At 46.3% G+C, this 22,549-nt stretch overlaps 2 protein-coding genes across 2 annotated transcripts in view; one reads left to right on the top strand and one right to left on the bottom strand.

Moving 5' to 3' along the window:
* Nucleotides 1–8,391, top strand: part of tesk1 (testis associated actin remodelling kinase 1) — a 46,704-nt gene extending 38,313 nt beyond the window's left edge. The window contains exons 8-10 of the mRNA XM_062966503.1: nucleotides 3,661–3,750; nucleotides 4,014–4,188; nucleotides 6,302–8,391. Coding sequence (XP_062822573.1) covers nucleotides 3,661–3,750; nucleotides 4,014–4,188; nucleotides 6,302–7,329 — 1,293 coding nt within the window. The 3' untranslated portion in view covers nucleotides 7,330–8,391. The remainder of the gene's footprint in view (nucleotides 1–3,660; nucleotides 3,751–4,013; nucleotides 4,189–6,301) is intronic.
* A 2,273-nt stretch (nucleotides 8,392–10,664) lies between these two features.
* The window catches only part of LOC103281034 (C-type lectin domain family 7 member A), a 31,901-nt gene continuing 20,016 nt past the window's right edge, over nucleotides 10,665–22,549 (bottom strand). The window contains exons 5-7 of the mRNA XM_008121691.3: nucleotides 16,754–16,902; nucleotides 12,116–12,219; nucleotides 10,665–11,628 (exon numbers count right to left, since the gene is read on the bottom strand). Of these exons, the coding sequence (XP_008119898.2) occupies nucleotides 11,505–11,628; nucleotides 12,116–12,219; nucleotides 16,754–16,902 (377 nt within the window). The 3' untranslated portion in view covers nucleotides 10,665–11,504. The remainder of the gene's footprint in view (nucleotides 11,629–12,115; nucleotides 12,220–16,753; nucleotides 16,903–22,549) is intronic.

Raw genomic sequence — 22,549 nt, 5'->3', positions numbered from 1 at the left:
GAAGTTCAATCTTGAGGTCCTGGTAGCGGCTGAGTTTTTCCTGTTGTTTTCGTCAATGCGACTGTCACCTGGGATGGCGACATCAATGATCCAAACCTTGTTCTTTTCCACAACTGTGATGTCTGGTTTGTTGTGTTCCAGAACTTTGTCAGTCTGGATTCGGAAGTCCCACAGTATCTTTGCGTGCTCATTTTCCAATACTTTTTCAGGTTTGTGATCCCACCAGTTCTTTGCTGCTGGGAGGTGGTACTTGAGGCATAAGTTCCAATGAATCATTTGGGCCACATAGTTGTGCCTCTGTTTGTAGTCTGTCTGTGCGATTTTCTTACAGCAGCTGAGGATATGATCCATGGTTTCGTCGGTTTCCTTGCACAGTCTGCATTTTGGGTCAACAGCTGATGTTTCAATCTTGGCCTTGATTGCCTTTGTCCTGATGGTTTGCTCCTGGGCTGCAAGGATCAGGCCTTCTGTCTCCTTCTTCAGGGTCCCATTCGTGAGCCAGAGCCACGTCTTCTATTATTATTATTATTATTATTATTATTATTATTATTATTATTATTATTAATTGCCTTTGTCCTGATGTCTTGCTCCTGGGCTGCAAGGATCAGGCCTTCTGTCTCCTTCTTCAGGGTCCCATTCGTGAGCCAGAGCCAGGTCTTCTATTATTATTATTATATTATTATTATTATTATTATTATTATTATTATTATTATTATTATTATTAATTGCCTTTGTCCTGATGTCTTGCTCCTGGGCTGCAAGGATCAGGCCTTCTGTCTCCTTCTTCAGGGTCCCATTTGTGAGCCAGAGCCAGGTCTTCTATTATTATTATTATTATTATTATTATTATTATTATTATTATTATTAATGGCCTTTGTCCTGATGGCTTGCTCCTGGGCTGCAAGGATCAGGTCTTCTGTCTCCTTCTTCAGGGTCCCATTCGTGAGCCAGAGCCGGGTCTTCTCCTTATCAGCTTTTCCTTCAATTTTGTCAAGGAACTTCCCATGCAATGTTTTGTTGTACCAGCTGTCAGCTCATTATTATCATTATTATTGTTGTTATTATTATTATTATTATTATTATTATTATTATTATTATTATTATTATTATTATTTGAAACACAACAAGTTGAGTGTTGTATTGGATCCCACGTCGACACTTCCCAAGTGTCTAGGGCTGTGTGATGTATCGGCGAATAATGCGTGCAGATCCCAGTCAGGTGGCCTTCTGCAGCTGGCAGGTGGGGATTGTGTCAGCACCAATTGTGTTCAAGTGCAGGCCAAGGTCTTTAGGCACTGCACCAAGTGTGCTCATCACCACTGGGACCACCTGGACTGGCTTGTGCCACAGTCTTTGAAATTCAATCTTTAAATCCTCATATCATGTCAGCTTTTCCAGTTGTTTTTCTTCAATCCTGCTGTCACCTGGGATTGCAACATCGACAATCCATACTTTGTTTTTTAACACGATCATGAGGTCAGGCAGTCTTGTGCTCCAAAACTCTGTCTGTCTGAATCTGGAAGTCCCAGAGTAGCTTGACATACTCATTCTCTGTAACATTTTCCGGCTTGTGAGCCTACCAGTTCTTTGTCACAGGCGGATGGTATTTGTGGCACAAGTTCCAATGAATCATCTGAGTATTATTATTATTATTATTATTATTATTACTATTATTACTATTACTGTAAAACAAGCAATAGAGCAAAAGCAAGAACCAATAAAATGTCGAATAAAATATTTAAAAGAACGAGTCTCCTGCAAGAAGGTTAATAATAATAATAATAAAACTTTATTTATACCCCGCCACCATCTCCCCAACGGGGACTCGGGGTTAAGTCTTGCAAATTAGAAGAAGGTTAAGTCTTGCAAATCAGGTGTCTGGCTGGAGTTGAGGCAGGGAAGTCCCCACTCCCTCAATATGGAAATGCTGCCTGGTTCTCTGCATATGAGGACACACACACTCACACACATACACAAATATCTACATAAAAGAGGTGTGTGTGTGTGTGTGTGTGGGTGCTGTTGTGCGCAGAGGCAGGAAGGGAAGGAGGCGCATGCCACCCTCTGGACAGGACCCGCACCGCACTGCACGGCTCTTTCTTTCTTTGGGGAGTTGTGTGATTTCAGGGCTGTACGGTCGTGTTCTACGAGCATTTTCTTGTGACCTTTTGCCTGCCTCTGTGGCTGGCATCTTCAGAGGATCAGAAGAATGAAAATCAATACCATCCCAAAAGAGATTAGATTAGCCCCCACCCTTCAATCCTTCCGATCCAGCTTAAAAACATAGATGTTTAAACAGGCTTTTGAGGTTGACATGCTGGCACTTTAGTTATGAATGGATGGCAGCTAGTTATCCTTAGTGTTCTGTGTTTTTAAATTGTGCTATTTTGATTTTATGTGTTATATTTGTTGATTATGGTTGTTTTTATAATTTTTATATGATATTGTTTTATATTCATGTAATGTTTTATATTGGATGCTGCACCTTGTGATGCTTTTGTGAGCTGCCCCGATTCCCTTTGGGGAGATAAATACAGATAAAGTTGTTTATTATTACGATTATTATGATTATTATCCTTTGAAGATGCCAGTAATAATTGATTAGTAATAATAATAATAGTATTCTGCCACCATCCATCTCCCCGAGGGACTCGCGGCAGCTCACAGAACACTCAAGGTGTGACATACAAAATACAACAAGTTCAAAACAAAACTTAGACATTAAGCAGTCAACATAACATCATAAATTCAGAGTTCCCTCTGGTAAAAACAATAAAATACAGCAGTTGCTGTATATAAAACAGAAGTATTTGATCTCAGAATTGCAAAGTGCTAATAAAAAGTCTGAAGGTCTTACCAACTATACCAACAGTAGTAAGTGCTTTCTCTTATTAATGAGAGAGGCTTGCTTATTTTTCAAGTTCCCTAGCCATGGAAAATGGTTAGCAAATGGTTAGTAGCAGGCAAAACATCAAGAGAAAATGCTGCTAGAACACATTGGCCATATAGCTCAGAAACCACACAACACCCCAGGTTTTTTGTATTATATCCTGCTTTTATCTCTTGACTGAGATGCAAAGACACAAGGCCATCTCCGCTTCTTCCAGGGAGAGTTCGTGCTTGGGATGAATTAATTAGTCTTCTGGTCGGTATCTCCTCCATCCTCACGTCCCAAAGGAGTTGATTCCCTTCCTGTCCACTTTCTTCCCTGCCCATCTTTCACAACAACATATAGATAATAGAAATACAACAGTCTGGATGACTCTGCTTTTGGCACTGAATTAAATAGCGTAAACCTTGAGTGCCTCACCTAGATTCTTCCAGGCCCAGTTCTCCTAATTCCTTGCTTGTGCTCTCCCCGTTTGTTGGTCATTTTGATGCTTAAGCTTAAGTGGCTGAAAGGGAAAAGGAAGGGGCCTGAGGCTGTCAGGAATGGTGGGAGTTGAAGTCCAAAACACCTGCAGGGAGGGCCAAAGTTGGCCCATGCCTGCCATAACGTTAGCCTCCAGTCTCTCTGCAAATGCTCCTCCCCATGAACTCCTTTCAGGTGTGGGGCCAAGAGAAATCTTGGGTCCACCCGGACCGGGATAAGTCCTTCCTCCCGGCTCTGGTCTGGAATAAATAAGTCCTTCTGTCTCTCTCTGTGTGTCCTTTCTGCAGGACTTTGGGCTGGATGTGCCCTCCTTCTGCAACCTGGTGGGACCCGACTGCCCCATGACCTTCCTCCAGCTGGCCTTCCACTGCTGCAGTGTAAGAAACCCTATTATTATTATTATTATTATTATTATTATTATTATTATTATTTACAGCATCACCATAGCCGTCAAACTTTGGTTGTCCTACAAACTTGATCCACCCTAAGAGATGCTCAGCCATGGAAGATGCAGGGATGTCTTTGTTTTAAAGACAGGTTGGGTGGCCACCTTGAATGGATGGACTAGATGGCCCTTAGGCACCCTTCCAACCTTTATAATGCTAAGCTTCCTCCTCCCTCCCTCTCTTTCTTCCTCCAGATGGACCCCACGTCGCGGCCGTCCTTCCTGGAGATCACGCAGCGGCTGGAGGCCATCCTGGAGCAGCAGCTGGCCCACCGAGACCCTGGGAGTCCCGACGGGAAGAGCAACACGGGCAGCAATGGCAGCTGCAGGAGGAGGAACCTCCCTGGGAGCCCAGTGGCCCTGCTGAACGGTAGCTGCCCTTCAAGTGTTATTCATGGCCCTGGGGGGACAGCCATGGAAGAGTCTAACAATAATAATAATAATAATAATAATAATAATAATAATTGTCCAGGAAATCAGGAGGCAGAGGGCTTCTGCAAGGGAAACAAACGGTAGAGGAAGAGAAACATGTGCTGGAAAATTATGGGAAAGGTAGTCAAGAACCAACATGGAGGGAAGTCAATGGTAGAAAACTGCATATAGTGCAAAAGACAGAGTGAATACCATAGACCAGGGTCCCCAAACTATGGTCCACGGGCCACATGCGGCCCCTCGAAGCCATTTGTCTGGCCCCAGCGGTGGTGGCTCCCTCCTCCGCCGAGAAAGGCGCATGCGGTACAAAGGAGGAGGGAAAGGTGCACTGCTTTCCCTCATCCCACGCACACCTTCCCCCCTGCCCCCCGCCGCCAAGGAAGATGCGCACGGGGCGAGGGAGGAGGGAAAGGAATGCGCACGAGCATTTCCCGCCCCCTTCCTCGCACTGCACAAGCCTTTCCCGCTTCCTCCCTCACCCGGTGCACACCTTCCAAAGCTTTGCTTGTATTTATAAAGATATTTTAATTATTATGCACAAAGGCAGAAGGGGGTTGGACTAAATGGCCCAAGGGGTCCCTTCCAACCCTCTTACGGGGGCGTAATGGGGTAAAGCCTTGTAACCTGAAGGTTGGGTTGCTGTCCTGAAGGCTGCCAGGTTCGAATCCCACCCGGGGAGAGCGCGGATGAGCTCCCTCTATCACCCTTAGATTTGCACGCATTATTCGCCGATACATCACACAGTCCTAGACACTTGGGAAGGGTCCAACGTGGGATACAGTGCAACAGCCGGCAGAGGGATTTTGTTTGCTGTGGACTCATCTTGTCGTGTATCAAATAATAATAATAATAATCAGGTCCCTTGGTTTGAAAAGGAAAGGGCAAGGTGGTATCCCATCACAGCAGACACCTGGCTTGAAAACAGCCCGTGCGCAAGGGATCTAGGAGACCACAAACTGAACATGAGCCTAGAGAGCAATGCAAGGTCATCTTCTTCCATTTGTCTTCATTAAAACAGCAATGGCCCTTGTTTGTGCTGTGGGCTAAGAGCTACCACCCACAGACAGACTCCATCTTCCTAGTTCTGATTGCCTCCATGCCAAGGCAGATGCCGAAACTGCATTAGAGGCAGAAAGTTGAGTTTTTGTGATGCTTCCTCGATCCTTCCATTCCAGGGAGGAATTTCCAGTAGGTAAAGATAGCACAAACCAATGAAGCCATGGCTGGCAAACACCCTCCTGGTGAGTGTAATGAGGAGGCTGTTTCTCCCTTGGCCATCTTCACGTATTTTCATCATAGCTCCATGTTATGAAACCCTGGGAGTTGTAGATTTGTGAGGCACTGGCCCATCTTAAACAGGATCATGGCAGTTAAATCGGTGTCAAATTCTACTCATTCTTCAGTGTAGATGCCCCATGGTTCCATGGTGTAAAGCAGTGGTTCCCAACATGTGGTTCGTGGACCACCAATGGTCCATAAGAACTAAAATATGGTCCACAGCCTCACAGTTACTACTACGGATAATAACACAGCACAACAAAAGTTTTTTTTCTTGGAGTCTTTATTTTTAGGCCTGTTCCTGGGGTTATTTGGGGTGCTGGTTCTGAAAATTGTATTGGATAGACTACATCAGCTCTAGATGATGAAATATGGCTTTCTGTGGGTGAGCAGTTGGCGACGACTGGGTGGCATATGTTCCGTATTGGAAACTAGATCTGATGTAGTTTATCCAATGCAATTTTCTGAATCGGCACCCCAAATAACCAAACTGAATTTAAAGTTGACCAAAAACTGATTAGTAACCCTTTTGGTACTAACGTTGGAGAGTGGGCCCTGGTCAAAGTGGTCCCCAGTCAAATGGTCCCTGGTCAAGGTGGTCTCTGACCAAAATGGTCCCTGGTCAAGGCGGTCCCCAGTCAAGGCGGTCCATGGCTGGGAATCACTGGTGTAAAGGCTGTCATACCTGGTGTGCTGGGACCCCTCTTTCTTGTGTGCCTGCAGATATTGCCGCGTGTCCTTCACCTCTCACCCTGTGCCTTGTGTCCCTGCAGGTCAAGCTCCCCAGGACCCCGCCTGCGTCCACCCGCCGCCCGGCCTCCTCTCCGTCCAGCAGCTCCTCCCCTTGGACCAGCGCCTCTCCCGCAGCCAGTCGGACATGTTCCCCTCCCCTTCTCCGTCCCCCGCCCCCCCGGACAGCACTCCGCAGCGAGTGAACCCCTTTTCCCAGCGCCAGGACCTGAAGGGGGGCCGCATCAAGCTCTTTGACACCCCCAGCAAGTCCTTGATCTCCCTGACCTTTGACCTCCCGCCCCCCTCCCCACTCCAGCCGGGCATCCCCATCACCCCGGACCCGATGGTCGAGGCCCAGTGTGACTTCTCCGAGGCCTCCTCCTCCTCTTCCTTCTCTGCCTTGAGCCCCCGCCGGTGCCGCTCCCTCCCGTCCTCCCCAGAGATGCCCCATCGCCAGGGGAAGCCCCACGTGGACCCTCATCACTGCGCCAACGGCCCCTTGGCCCTGGACTGCAGCCGCCTGGAGGCCGACCCCGAGACCCCCGAGATGATGGACTGCCGCCCAGACGCCAGCCCGGACCCAGAGCCCCCCGCCGCCCTGCTCCCGCCCCCGGCCCCTCCGCCAGCGCCGGCGACCAACAGCAACTGCATCAGCACGGCCGTCTCCCGGGCCCCGCGGCTGTGGCCCCCCAACGGGGTCCTCCTCAACAACAACAGCAAGCCCCCCGGCAGCTGGGGCGGGGGCCTCTCGGAGCTGAGCGTGGCGCCCCACATGGACGAAGGGGCGGCGCTGGCCCTGGGGGGCCCCGAGGGGACCGTGGCCCCCGCCGACCCCGAGGAGGAGATGCTCTCCTGCCCGGCCTGCTGCCTGGGGCCCTTCGGCTTCAGCCTGGCCTCCGTCTGCCACCGGCCCAGCGCCAGCAGCACCCCCCGCTACCAGAACCTCAACTGCGAGGCCAGGAGCCTCCAGGGCCCCGAAAGGGGGGCACCGGGGCCACGCAAGGGACCCCAGAGGCCCGGAGCCCTGTCCTCAGAGCCCAGCCTCAAGCTGCCCGAAGCACAGTCCTAACTACGGCTGGCCTGGCCGGACACGGAGCCCCTTCGCCGGCCTCATGTGACCTCCTGCAGCAGCCTCAGGGATCCAACGGTGCAAGGAAAGGGCTGCCGTGGTTGTGTTGGTGTGACTGACCGCCTGCCACCTGGTCAGCGAAGCGTGTTTTAGGGCAGCAGAGGGCAAGATACCTGAAGCACAGTCCTAGCTCAGCCCAAACACAGATGTGACTCTGCAGTGAAGCCCCATCGCTGGCTTTGCGTGACCTCAATGCCTTATAGTCCTTGGGGGTTATCCTGGCAGGACCCAGCTTGGCCACCTGTCCCTTGTGGACGTGGGGGCCGTGTTGGGGGGCAAGAGGAGCTGGGGAGGGGGCCGGCCTTCCTGCATTCAGTGGCGAAGGGTACGTTCGGTGCTCTTGTGAAATTGGGAACTGCAAAGGAGAGGCATTTCCCTCTGGTGCCTTTTGTCTTCTTCCTGCGGCCTCAGGGATCCCATCGTGCAAGACAGGGGTTGCCTTAGCGGTGTCCAGCTTGACCGCCGGCCTCTTGACCACACCGCAGGGCCGGAAGGGGGAAAGGGGCCCAGTCTTGGAGGGGCTGCCGAGGGTCCGTTTGGTGCTGTCCTTGTGAAACGGGGAAGGAAGAGACAGGCCTCCCCTCTGCCCTTCGGTCAGTGTCCGGCTGGAGTTGCAAAGACACGCACCGCTGCTGCTTCCCATGCACACAAGCGCACACGGCGCACAAACACGCACACGCAGCGGCTGCCTTGGGGTAAATGGAGGCACACGAGCTTGGTTCTGCAGCACTTGTGGGGGTGTAATGGGGGTGGGTTGGGGGAAAGTGGGGGGATTGTGGCGTCTCTCCCCTCTCCCCATTGCCCAGTGCAATAATGGAGGCCCCGCATTGGTTCCGGGCTCCGTCTCTTTCCGGACTCTTTCTGTCCGTCTATCTTTCTTTCTTTGATGCACTGGTGGAGAAGAATGCAGCAGCTGCATTTTAATAACAGAGAGGAAAATGCTACTTAATATATTCAGCTTATTTAAAGTGTTGAAATAAAACCAGACGATTGTCATACTTACTCTTCCCCGGCTGGCCTGAGTTTTGTCATTCCGCAAAAGGCGCTAGAACACCTCCGAGATTCCAATCAAGGCAAGATGGAAGGTGTGCAGAGAGAGTGACCAAAGGTCTGGAAACGATAAACCCTTCAGAGGAACAGCAGAGGGAACGGCAGGTGTGCAGTCCCCACGCGAACAAGATAGGTTCTGTAGGTTTGTTCTGAAGTTTGTTGCAGCAATGTTTTGTGGTTCTGTGTGTAGCAACAAAACAATCCCCTTCTATAGTGGAAACACTCCCCCTCCAATTAAGGGGCAGACAAATACAACTTGTCAGTAGAAAAATTATACTAAAATATTTATTTATGTGCCCTAGGTATACCTCAACATAGTCGCCATTCATGTCTAGGCACTTATCATAGTGATGAATGAGCTTGGCAACTCCTTCCCCACAAAACTCTGCCACTTGCATCCTCAACCACTTGTTTCCAACAATGGGGGCGTGGCTGGCAACACAGCGTTTTCGTGACGCTGCGCAGCTGCAAGAAGGGCTGGCCGTCTGGTTGAGGAAGCAAGCGGCAAAATTTAGTGGGGAAGGAGTTGCAAAGCTCCTTCATCGCTATGGTAAGTGCCTAGATTTGAATGGCGACTACAGGAGATGTGGTATTTGGGTGTGGCTTTCAACTGCATATGGTAAATGTTTTCTCCTATACTTTGTTCATTTTTAATTCCAAAATGTAACCTACTTTGTGGATAACCGTCGTGTGTGTGTGTGTGTGTGTGTGTGTGTGTGTGTGTGTGTGTGTGTGTGTGTATACACACACACACACACACACACACACACACACACACGGCTGGTAAGCCTTAGGTGGCATAGGGAAGGGGGAACACTTCTGTGGGGTCTCCTTTGCTGCCTGTGCCCCTGTTCAGGAGATTCCACCTCACTTTCTGTCCCTGTGAAAATTGGATTTTGAGAAATGTGTCTTGTGGAAACAAGGATTAGAGATCAAGTTTTACTGGAGGCCCCTCACTATGAGTTGCTTGTAAGTTGGATGTTTGTAACTTGGTAGGATGCCCACTGAGGAGGGGACAGTTCTTGTTTTCTGAGTCAGTAATGAATTCCTATATACATGGCACAATCAAGCAAAGTAATGCACTTTGCATTATTGATTTTAGATTTCCTAATCTTGATTTTTGCACTATAGAATTCTGTTTCCCGAGTAAGCCTTAATGCCAACAGTGCCTCCCTCGGTACAGGACTTTGTAAAAGGTAAAGGTTTCCCCTGACGTTAAGTCCAGTCATGACCGACTCTGGGGGTTGGTGCTCATCTCCATTTCTAAGCCCAAGAGCTGGCGTTGTCCATAGACACCTCCAAGGTCATGTGGTCAGCATGACTGCATGGAGCGCCGTTACCTTCCCGCCGGAGTGGTACCTATTGATCTACTCACATTGACATGCTTTCAAACTGCTAGGTTGGCAGGAGCTGGAGCTAAACAGCGGGCGCTCATTCCGCTCCCGGGATTTGAACCTGGGACCTTTCGGTCTGCAAGTTCAGCAGCTCAGCGCTTTAACACACTGAGCCACCGGGGCACCTACAGGGTTAGGGTTAGGTACAGGACTTTGTACATCATTTCAAATACCACACTTGCTAAACTTCCTCTACACATAGCCATGTTTTCTTTATGGCTATCTATGGCACTCTAAACACCTTCATAGAAGCATACGAGAAGCTCAGTCTCTCATTGAACATCGAGAAAACCAAAGTGCTCTTCCAATAGGCACCAGCTAATCCCTCTACAAAGCCAGGAATACAGCTTAACAGTGTCACATTAGAAAACGTTGACCATTTCCGCCACCTTGGCAGCCACCTCTCCACAAAAGTCAACATCGACACTGAAATACACCGTCTGAGCTCTGCGAGTGCAGCATTTTTCCCAATGAAGCAGAGAGTGTTTGATGACCAGGACATCCGTAGAGAGACCAAGGTGCTTGTTTATAAAGCCATTCCCCTCCCAACCCTGCTCTACGCCTGCGAAACGTGGACTGTCTACAGACGTCACACCAAACTCCTGGAGCGTTTCCATCAGCGTTGCCTCAGGAAAATTCTGCAAATCTCTTGGGAAGACAGGCGGACAAATGTCAGCGTGCTGGAAGAAGAAGCAAAGACAACCAGCATTGAAGCGATGCTCCCACGCCATCAACTCCACTGGACTGAAGGCCACGTTGTCTGAATGCCCAAAGATCACCGTCTCCCAAAGCAGTTACTCTACTCCGAACTCAAGAATGGGAAACGTAATGTTGGTGAACAGGAAAAGAGATTTAAAGATGGGCTCAAAGCCAACCTTAAAAACTGTGACATAGACTCTAAGAACTGGGAAGCCCTGGCCCTTGAGCGCTCTAATTGGAGGTCAGCTGTGGCCAGCAGTGCTGCGGAGTTCAAAGAGGCACGAATGGAGGGCTGAAGGGAGAAACGTGCCAAGAGGAAGAAGGAGCGTCAAGCCAACCCTGACTGGGACCGCCTTCCATCTAGAAACCGATGTCTTCACTGCGGAAGGGAGAACATGCGGGTCAAGAATAGGTCTCTTCAGCCACCTACGAACCCACCCCCAAGACACCAAGGATGGAAGACAATCCTCCTCGAGCTACGAGGTATCGCCTAAGTAAGTATGGCTATTGTTAGACAAATATGGATACCACTAAGTGATATTCCATAGAAGTGCACTTCTGGGGCTGCCCCAAAGGGTCTGGGGAGGGGGTGCCAAAGACTGTTTCTGATCCTTGAGCACTGGCCCCGTCTCGTGGTGAGAAGCGTCCCAGCCCAGAGCAGTTCTTATTGAAATGGTCTCCCTTCTTTGGACACCTTCCATCTTCTGCACATCCAGAGGGCTAGATGGCCATCAAACGAAGCTCCTTTGGGCACGCTTGCAAACCGGAAGCCAGCCCTGCAGGGATCTTGCCCGTCTCTTGAAGTATCATCAGCTAAACTTCTGTCCGTCTTGCTGAATCAGTGGGGATTTTGCAGAGCAGTTGGAGGGTCGGTGCCTTAGAAGCTGAGGAGGGACCTCTGGGGAGGGTGGGGTGGGCGATGGGGCTCCTTCTGACTCATGGCCCTCACACCCATTGGCCCTAAAGTGGGGCTCACTGTGTGCCCGCCTTTGTCTTCTCACAGATGTAGGCACAAGTATAGTAGCAATAGTAACTCCACCGTTCGCCGTTGTTGAGGTAGGCACAAGAATCAGTACCATAATCTGACAGGTCGTTCCTGGAAGGAGGAGAAGAAAATTCATGAAAATAAAAGCTAAAGCGGGGAATCCACTTTCTGTCTTCTCACCACAAAATGCTTCATGCACACATTCTGACATGCAAGCCGAATGTGGCATCCAAAGTGCATTTAAAGAAATGGTTGCCAGCCATTGCCCATTACCTGGTTGAAAGTGGAGGAAATATCCCTGCTGCATGCAAAAAGGAAGCAGTTTTTTTAAAGGATACACTTGGGAGTACATTTGTTGCGGTTGTGTGCCATCATTTCCACTGCACGGTGACCATAAGGCAAGCCGGACTCGGAGTTTTCTTGGTCAGGATTTTGCCACTGGCCTTCCTCAGAGGCTGAGAGAGTGTGACTTGCCCAGAATCGTGCACCATAAAAGGGAGGGGGTTAAGGTTCTAGTTCTGGCGGTGGATGTGCTGAGACTTCCCTTTCTCTGCCCACCAGCCCAGACCCCTCAGAGCAGCTCTTCTCTCAGACTTACCTTTCATACTTTGAGCCATCAGCCCAAGTCCAAATCCAGGATCTTGTCTTTTCTTCCTGTGTTTTTCTTAGTCCAATCCAGTACTCACGGTTTCTCAGGAGCCCCTGTGGTCAAAAAGGAAGAAGTGTAGGCAGTGCCGGCTGAGGCTGTTAAAACACCGACTCCTTTCCCCAAAGGTCCAGAGAGACCTGGACAGAGCAAAGAGGGACACTCCACCCCTACAGCCAGCCGGCCTCAGGCTCCAGAGAGATTGCTCTGAAACCTCCTGCCATTCGGAATTGCCACACAGAGGAAAGGTTTCTCTGGCAAGTTTCGCTGAGAGGAGAGTTGGCTGTGCTGGCCTCTGAGGCTGAGAGAGTGTGACCTGCCGAGTGAGTTTTCCTGGCTGAGCAGGGACTTGAACCCAGTGAGGTGCAATCCAACATTCAAAACCCCAAAACTAAGCACAAAGAACTGGGGAGGTCAGTTTCCCGGGGAAATACATGTGGCTGCTTTTGCCGATTCTACTGGGATGTGAGTGGTGGCATTACTGTGGGGCCAATGAGGAACAGGTGAGGACGTGCGATGCTAATCTGATTTTGCAGCAGAGAATCACCTCTATGACTCTTTAAAACGCTTTTCTGGATCTGGACAACTTCTGCCGGATTGTAGGCAGTTTAGCCTTCAGCAGCAAAAATAACATGGGCTGTGGTGCAGCTGGCTAGTAACCAGCTGCAATAAATCACTACTGACCGAGAGGTCATAAGTTCGAAGCCCAGGTAGTGTTAAGCCTCCGACCATTAAATGGCCCAGCTTGCTGTTTACCTAAGCAGCCCAAAAGACAGTTGCATCTGTCAACTAGGAAATTTAGGTACGCTTTATGCAGGAGGGCTAATTTAACTAATTTACAACACCATAAAACTGCCAGCAGCATGGAAAGGAATGAGTGTTGTGACTCAGCTGGAACCTCAGATTGACTCTGATGAGGATGATGGGATTCAGGTTCACAATCAGGTTCAAAATGTCCCTGTTGTAGAAGATGAGGATCAGGGAGTGCAAGTTCATTTTCACACAGCAAGGAATGATGTTGATGATACTGAAACTAGCCAGGTGCAAATGGACTTGGGAAAGGAGGGCAGTTCTCAGTCTGATAATGAGGCTCAGCAAACTAACGAGCAGGCTGACCTTGACGAAACAGGTTCCTTAGATCAAGCTGACCGTTTGGAATTCAGGGTTCGGAGGAGTGTGAGAATCGCAAACAAGAGGGAGGTTAGAGGCTAGAGAAATGCTTTCATGCTATGCAAAGGGTATTAAAGCAGTGTGTTTGGAGACAAACTTTTGTCAAAGCAACTTTTCGTTCAACACAGAAGCAAGCTCTCACTTTCCTGGATTATCTTGCAGCTTTTGTGTTCATGTTCTTGGGACTTTGTCCTGCTCTATTGGGACCTTGTTTATTCCTCGTGATTTCTGGATTTATTCTCTATGGCTTTATTTTGTAACCATTTTTTGGAACTTTACTTTTGCTTTTAAAGAACCTTTTATCTTCTATTTTCTAATAAACTAAAAAGACTTTAACCTGTGTGCACTTTGGTGTATATAGCAAGATGAAGCTAACCTGAGGTGTGACAATGAGGAAGTTCAGCACTCGGTGTGACTCGTGGACAGTGAAGCAACAGCTCCCCCTATGGCTGGAATTGAGCATACCCTCATGAAGCTGGAAATGTTAAATTGCCTCTGTGTGTGTCTATACTTGTGATGTCCCATGGGCCATGGAGTCCTGATCCCAGTGCCATTGTAGCTGATGAGGAGGAAAACAGGGGATTTTTGCCGGCTCAGCAAGAGCCGGAATCTTTCCAGATGCCTGTTGTTGATGTTTCTACCCGAGAGCCCATTACGGAAGACCTTGACCAGGCCTTCCCCTCTGCCTCCCCTCCTTTTCCCAGGAAACAATCCTATGCGGCGGGCAGGAGCGAGAAAGAGCAGGTTCGGAGGAGCTTGAGAATAGCAGCTAAACAAGACGCTAATTAGCCATGTTCCCCTGGGAAATTCTAGGGAGGAACGCATCTGGAAGTAGATGTGTTTCGTTCTACTTTCCCTTGGGAAAGGAAGCTGGACACCTGCTTTGCAGAGAAATGAAACCGGGATAAAAGTGCCGGACACGAAGGATTCCGTGCAGAGTCAACAGATCTACTTCGGGAGTGATTTCGTGGTTCCAGCCAAGTGTGGACTTCACAAAGTCCGCAACTCCAGTTCCTTGCCTTGACTTGTCTAGCCAAGTATTCAAGAACTATCTTGCCTTGTTTCCAGCCTTGGACCTTGCATCTAGTATCAAGCCTTGTTTCTAACTTTGCTGTGGACTTACTCTGAACTTTGGAAAGAATTTGGACGTTTTCCCACTCTATTGCTTGCAAATAGAGTGTGTTTCGGTTTGGATCTTCAACTTTGGACTCTAATATAAAATATTGGACAATATAATTTTGGACTATTTCTGACCTTTCCTGAAAGGTCTTTTATTGGACTATATTTCCTACTTGTTTTTATTATTCTTACATATTTCCTTAATAAAGATATTAGATAGTTTTTGGCCTCCGTGTGTCGGTTCTTAGTGCTCTTGTTGCCCTGGCCGTGACAATACTGTATGTTGTTTGTCTGATGACATTGAATGTTTGCCATATATATGTGCATTGTAATCTGCCCTGAGTCCCCTTCGGGGTGAGAAAGAGGGGCAGAATATAAATACTGTAAATAAATAATAGGGTTGTCCAAATTTTCGTTATGATTCTCGTTTCGTAATTATTTTGGATTGTTCTCGTTTTTTGAAACGAGTATTGAAACGTTTTCCCTGGGCGCAACTGGCAATGTAATTCGAACCATCGTTGGCCCATTCTCTAATTGTTTCTTAAAATTTTCATTAAATTTTTTCCTTCCAAAATTTTTTAAAAATATTTTTAATTTTTTTAAAAAAAATTTTTTTGTTTCTGCAACCTAACATGAATGGGAGCCTAGCGCAGCCTAACATGGCTACCGCTTCCTGGCCAATCAGAGACTTCCACAATGGCTGAAAAAGGTGGGGGCTAGCGTCCTCCGCGTCCACGTGGAGGATCTCTATAAAAATCCCCTCCCCAACCGAGCCAAGCCATTCTGGGCTAGGATACCGAGGAGAGAGGGTGGTTCGCGCGCGCTGGGAAGCTGCTTGCTTGCTTGGGGGAGAGAGGGCTAAGTGACTGTTCTGGCTATAGGGGGTAGAGTGTCTGTCTGTTGTTGCTGGTTCGATATTGTGTTTTGGTTTTTTTTTGGGAAATTGGCTTGGGGCTTGTGGCAGAGTTCTTGCTGTGGCTTTAGGGAACTTTTATTTTCCAAAGGACGTCTGCGTTCCTGCAAGTGCAGAGCTTGGGGTGCTTTACTTTTCTACTCCAGAGGGAGTCCCTTTGCCTTTCTGTTTTCTTTTTTGGAATTTAGCAATCACCACATCAGCCCTTCTTTGCAATCCTGAAAGGGGGGGGAACTTGAAAATAATAGTTTCCAAAGGATGTCTGCGTTCCTGCAAGTGCATTGCTTCCCTCCCGCTCCGTTTGTAATCCCAAGCCCCCAGGCTGAGTGTTATTGCAGCAATCACAAAGACACACATTGTTTTCAAACCTAAAGGGTACATTGGAAGAAATAGTTTCCAAAGGACGTGGGGCACCCGCCAAGGCATTGCTTCCCTCACGCTCCATTTCTATTCCCAAGCCTTGGGCTGAGTTTTATTTCTGCAATCACAAAGTCAGACATTGATTTGATTCAATAGAGGGTCCACAGCAATTTATAGTTTCCAAAGGACATTGCCAATCCTGTCAAGGCATTGCTTGGCGTGTGCTGCATTTCTAATCCAAAGTTCTCAGCCAGAGTTTCATTTTTGCAATCACAAGGTCAGCCAGTGGCACCATTGATCAAAAGGTTCAAAGGCAATTTATAGTTTCCAAAGGACAGTGGCACTCCTGCCAAGGCATTGCTTGGCGTGTGCTGCGTTTTTAATCCAGTCTACACAAGTAGAAGAGGGACTTTTACAGTGATAAGAACCCAATTGAACAGGAAATAAGACTTTCAAACCAGGAACAGGTTTCTTCAAATATTGAAAAATAGTGTATTATAAAAAGTTATGAAAATTCGCCAAAAATCATAGGAGACAGGAAACGTTCTGCAATTTGTTGAGCAAAGAGTGTTGAATGTGATCTCCCACTGTACCAAATTTGATGAGGATAGCTCAAGAAATGAGGGTGGGAGAGCCCTGTAAAAGTCCCCCCCCCCCGGTTTCCTTTTTTTTTGCGATTGCGCATGCGCATCTGCCATTTTAGAAACATTTTAGAAACATTACGAATTTTCGGAAATATCCGAAAATTTTGGATGAAAAATTCAGAAATAATTTCTACATCGAAGCGCCGGCACCCCCTACTTTAGAAACAAGAATTGAAACATTTTTTCCATCGATCGGACAAGCCTAATAAATAAACACGAAGTCCTGTGAGACCGCAGAGAAAACCCCACCACAGGGCTTGTGCACTGTGACTGGCCCTTGTGGCCCATCGAGAACAACGGTCAGCCACAGTGGGCCTGCCAGGCGCCCCCCGCCCCCTTGAAGCCCGGCTGATGCCAGCCCCATAAGGAGGTTTTGATCCCTACCGCGAGCTGGCCTGGCTGCCAGGATCGGGTGATGAGAAGGCGGGACGAATGAGCGTCACAGCTCTCTTTGCTTTCTGTCCAGCTTTTTTTTTCCGTGGAGAAGAGGAGGCATTTTCCCTGGTACAGGATCCAGTTCTCGGGGCACCACTCTGTGGGGGAAAGAAAGGTGGGTCTTGAAGCTGGGCTCTCTGGACCCTGGGCATCGCTGGGAATAGAGTGGGCTCCCCTCTCCATACAGATCTCCCTCCTCAGCCCGAAAGTCAAAACAGAGATGGTCCACTATGCTCAAAGAGACACAAAACAAAAATGTATGTGTATATACACTCTTGTAAAACTCCCAGAAAATGTAATACAAATCAGGTTTCTACAACTCTATATTGGAGTACTTCTCTTCAAATTATATTGCATATAACAAAATAGCTTTCAAGATATCATCAACAAAGGTACAATTTCCATGTCATAATCTAACAAAGTATACTATTTAAGGAGTAAATAACAGTCATAAAGAGACAGCCAAGTCCATGTTATTCCTGGAGTTGCGTGGAATACATTTTTGTTCTGTCTTATTATAGATATTGTGCATGATTCACTTCATTCACAATGCTCAATGACCCAGCTTCCCAAGCCCTGGGTGCGCCCTCTGAGATGTAAACTGAGGCTCCAAGGGATGCTTCCCTCCCTGTTCTTAGAATCATGGAATCCTAAAATTGGAGGAGACCCTGAAGGTCATCCAGTCCAGCCCGCAGGCAATCAAAGCCCTCCCAATAGATGGCCATCCAGCCTCGACTTAATAATCTCCAGGGGTGGAAGGAGACTCCACTAGACTGCTAGGTAGCAGCAGATTCCAATGCGGAACTGAAGGAGGTAGAGCTATTGAAATTAAAAATATATTAAAAATAAATAAAAAAATAAAGTTCAGGCAAAGTCTCACATACACTGTGGAGCATCAAGGAGTGAAAACCAAAAAAAGGAGAAAGGATGAGGGAGGACCGAAAGAGAGGAAGAGAGGGCCTTGGAGGGGGAAATGCCAGCTGGAAGCAGAGCTCAGCAGGATGTGGGGAAAGAGGGGAATGCAAGCTACTGAGGAAGCAGGCACAAAAGACACCGATAAGAAGAAATCAAAGGAAGAAAAGGTTCATTGAACTCTGTGCGTGCTCAAAAGTTCTCACTATAAAACTCAACTGCACATCAGTTCAGTGTGCCACTTTCCTTAGTTGCTCACTGCGCCAACGTTACTTCAATTGGGATGGTTTAATCTAATTACGAAGACTCAATCTCGACGCTGCCACCAATTGTGATGGTGCTAAAGCCAATTGGGAAGACTCAAGCCAATTGTAATGGTGTCAAGGCAAATTGTAAATGCTGTTTCCACTGCTGAGGGGATTTTTGAATCTTTTAATCCCTCTAGATTATATATATATATATATATATATATATATATATATATATATATATCACCTTTATATGAGGGGAAGGATTACAGGGGGTGATCTTTATTTCAAGATCCCAGCCTCTGTCTCTGTAGTTAGGGATTTCTATGTTGTTGTTCCCTTTCTGAGGTAACTGTGACTGTTACTCTTCCCCAATTAGGTGATTTATTAACGTAACTGCCACCAACGTGAGGCTTTTGAATTATCACCGATGAAATTTGGCTCCACAGACGCAGATGAGATGAAATGAGTTGGTTGTTAACAAAGAACAACAAGTTTATTGCGTACAAAGCTTATGGTTGCAGGTTGACTGATTTACTTATGGAACTTTAGATAAACAAGTGGTTTAATAACTCTTATAACCACCACAACAGTAGTCTCTGGTGTACTTCCACTCTCACTCTTTTACTGATGATATCAATTGTAGCAAACTCTAACCTCAGCTGAGCTCCTTAGTGAACAATGTCCCAACTACAATAAAAGCCTTTAATTTGATCTACTACCGATCAAATTCCTGATCACTAGTCCTTCCCAACTAGAGATCTTGACTAGACTCCCTTTAGTCTGCCTTGACTAAAGATTTTTGGCCAGTCCTGTCTCCTCAGCCCTTCTTGACTGAAAAGCCTCCAGCCACGCACTCTCTGGCTTCTTTTAAAAACTCCCATTTTTTTCTTTTCGTGGCTCCGCCCACTTCTCCCTCTGGTGAGCTAGCCAGCTTCGTCTCCTTGGTAACAGCACTACTGTGGATTGAAACAAGATGGCTTCTGTTTCAGCTACTGTGTCAACTAAACACAAATACATACTCTAAGTTAAAATTAAACATAATAACTATGACTTCTCCACACTCACCCAGCAAGGCGACTTGATCAATTAAACTTGCTGAACTACCTCATTGGCTTCCAGAGTTTGACTGGATTAAAAAAACTCTGAAGGTTTTTGGGATAATTAATAATGGGGTACCTCACTGAACCCCAAAAAAACAGCAGTTACAAACAGGAAGTTCTTCACAATGTTAAGTGGAATCTCTTTTTCCTGTGGTTTGAATCTTTTGCTCTATGTCCCCGTTTCTGAAAGAGCAGAAAATATGCTACCTCTGTCCTCAATGGGACATCCATCCTTTCAAAGGCCAAAAGCAAAGAGAGTTCTCTTTTGGCAAAATGTAACTATGTAGATGTTTGTTATTTTTCCTTTCTTATTTTTCCTTAGAAACCAGTCTAGAGTAGACTAGACAGCTCCCAAGCCTTTCTATCTACAATGGAGTTTTTTTTACCTGAATAAATACTTTTTGAACTTTTATTGAGACTCTGCAGTCCATTGCAATCCTAAATGGTCAAAGGCTTCTCTTTGCTCACCCCATGTAAGTAACTGCTGCATTTGAAAGCTTTGCTTTTGCTACTCTGCTACATTTTGGTGGAATCTCCCCCAGAGAGGGTTAAACTGAGTCTAACCGCTCAGAGATTACCACAACCAAAGCAGAGAGTTCAGACAAGGGGACACTTCAAAAGGGAAAGGCCTAGTAACAAGCAGGCACAGGAGATGGAGGAGCAAGAGGGGGGATCGGCTGCCGAGGAAAAACAGCCGCAGAAATAGTGATAAGAAAGGAATAAAGGAAGAGATAAAGATCAGGCATGAATTGGAGGAAATAGCCTGTGTTATTAGCTCAAGGCTTTGAACATAAAACTGAGCTGCATCTCAGTACTGTGTGGCATTTTTCGTTTTGTTTACCCAGCAGGGTGATTAGATCAAATAAACCTGTTAAACGATCTCCTTGCCTCCAGTGTTCGACTGGATAAAAGGACCCTAGTGGTTTTGGGGCCGTTTGATAATAGGACAGGAGACAGCAGCACATCCCAACACCGGCCCAGTGGTATTGGCATGTAGGACTGACTCTCTTGGGGGGCTTATTCCCAGCCTGGAAAGGGGTCTGCCTCCTGCTTTGAACGTCCCAAAGGCCAGCCCCAGTCTCCTTGAAGTGCGTCTCTGCTTCTATGGGGACGGTTGCACCATGTGTCTTAACCAGGGGTCCCCAAAGTTTTTAAACAGGGGGCCAGTTCACGGTCCCTCAGACCGTTGGAGGGCCGGACTATAGTTTTTTCAAAAACTATGAAAAAATTCCCATGCACACTGCACATATCTTACTTTGAAGTAAAAAAAACAAAATGGGAACAAATACAGCCTTAATGTTAATAATAATCATAATCATAAAATAATAATGATGAGGGTTGGAAGAGACCTTTGGGCCATTTAGTCCAACCCCTGACAGATGACCACTCAATGTTGTTAATAATTGTAATGAAGTGTGGTTTTTTAAGTTATAGAAGCCATGTTTAACTGTGTTTTAAAAAGGGTTAATATTTCAGTTACTCTGCACCATGAGTTAGTTGCCATGGAAAAGGGGGCAGAGGCAACTGGGTTAGCTGAAGAGAGAGCAGAGTTTGGAGGGAAACCCAGTCAGTCAGTCAGTCAGTCAGTGGTCAGCGAACCACAGGGAGGTCTGATTCTCAGTTGGAGGATCAGGGTGGCTCAAATGTGGGATTTAAGTCAATTATAAAATAAGTTTGGTGACTTATTTTAGGTAGTCTGTGCCCTGATAAGGTACAGGGAGGTCTGATTCTCAGCTGAGAGAATCAGGGAGGCTCAAGTGCTGATTTGAGTCAGTTTAAAATAAGTTTGGTGACTTATTTTAAGGTAGTCTGTCTCCTGACTAGGAACAGATATTCTGTGATTGAAGTGGAATTTTAAAGTTTGAATTACCTCATTCTGTTATTGCAATTGTTAAGGAAAGTGCCTCTAAGTGAGAATTGTATCCATTAAGCTTGTGCCTGAATAAACTTGTTGTTGTTCTCCCAAACATCTCAGTCTCTGTCATACATACACACATCAAGAATAAACAAGAAGAAAGAAGAAAAATAAAAGTCTCCTCTCTAAGTAGCCAGTGGCTAAATCATCCAATAGTGGTGGCAAGAGTTGATAATCCCCTTGTCATCTGGTGGCAGCATTATAAACATCTTTACCTCTGGTGGCAGCGTTTAAATAAAACATATTTATATTGGTGGCAGCGGATATAGTTATATATATAATATAATTTAATAAAAACAACCTCCATCTCCACATCTCCGCAATTGGTATAAGAGGTGGGATTTTAAAAAAAATTTCTCCTCCTGCCTGACATCTCCACAAATTGGTGGCAGCGGTGGGATTTCAAAAAATTCCCCCCTGCCTGAGTTCTTTACAATAATAATAATAATAATAATAATAATAATAACAACAACAACAACAACAACAACAACAACAACAATAAGTTTATTTATATCCCGCCTCCATCTCCCCCGAAGGGGACTCGGGGCAGCTTACAGCAAAATCAAAATACAAGCAATGATAAAATATGAAACATCAAAGGACAAAAACAAAAACCAATAATAAAATATACACAATAAGCGAAAAAACACAACACAGAATTAAAACATCAAATTAAAAACAATGAGGTTGCAATAGTGGATAAGCAAGGTGCACATTATGAGTAACAAATTCATAAATAGATAAAGTGCATTAGAATCATTTAAGGTCACATTAGGTAGGGAGGAGTCCTGAATTATACCAAGCAATCAGGAATCAGGGGAAGAGCGACCAGTACAAAAGGTCGAGGAGCATAATAATTGTGATGGTAATAATAATAATAATAACAACAACAATAAATCACACAGTCCTAAACGCTTGGGAAGTGTTCGACTTGTGATTTTGTGACACGAAATCCAGCATATATATCTCATTTGCTGTGTTATACTGTGTCTTTCTGTCAATAATAATAATAATAATAATAGTAAAGAGGGTTGGAAGAGATCCCTTGCGCCATTTAGTCCAACCCCCCTTTGCCTTTGTGCACCAAAAGCACTAGCAAAACACCCCTTAATGATTACTGTATAGACTCGAGTATAAGCCTAGTTTTTCAGCCCTTTTTAGGGCTGAAAAAGCTCCCCTCGGCTCATACTCGAGTGAGGGTCTTGGCCGGCATCTATTCAGGTTGGCTTATACTTGAGTATATAGGTATTCAGAGTTTGACAGTCTTATCTTATTAAAGTCTTATTATTATCTTAAATTACAGTTTTATATAAATATTGAAAAGCATTTAACCTACTGATGCCTCAAATAATGCAATTTTATTAATATCTGTTTTTATTTTTGAATTTGACCCGTAGCTGCTGCATTTCCCACCCTCGTCTTATACTCGAGTCAATACGTTTCCCCAGTTTTTGTGGTAAAATTAGGTGCCTCGGCCAGAGCCGTCCCTAGATATTTTTCAAGTGTAGGCGAACAGAAAATCACTGAAAAATAAAAGTGTTGGACAAGCAAAAATGTTTGATAAAAA

Source organism: Anolis carolinensis, unplaced genomic scaffold (assembly GCF_035594765.1).
Source record: "Anolis carolinensis isolate JA03-04 unplaced genomic scaffold, rAnoCar3.1.pri scaffold_21, whole genome shotgun sequence".
Classification (NCBI taxonomy): domain Eukaryota; kingdom Metazoa; phylum Chordata; class Lepidosauria; order Squamata; family Dactyloidae; genus Anolis; species Anolis carolinensis.
This window is presented reverse-complemented; position numbering and strand designations above follow the sequence as displayed.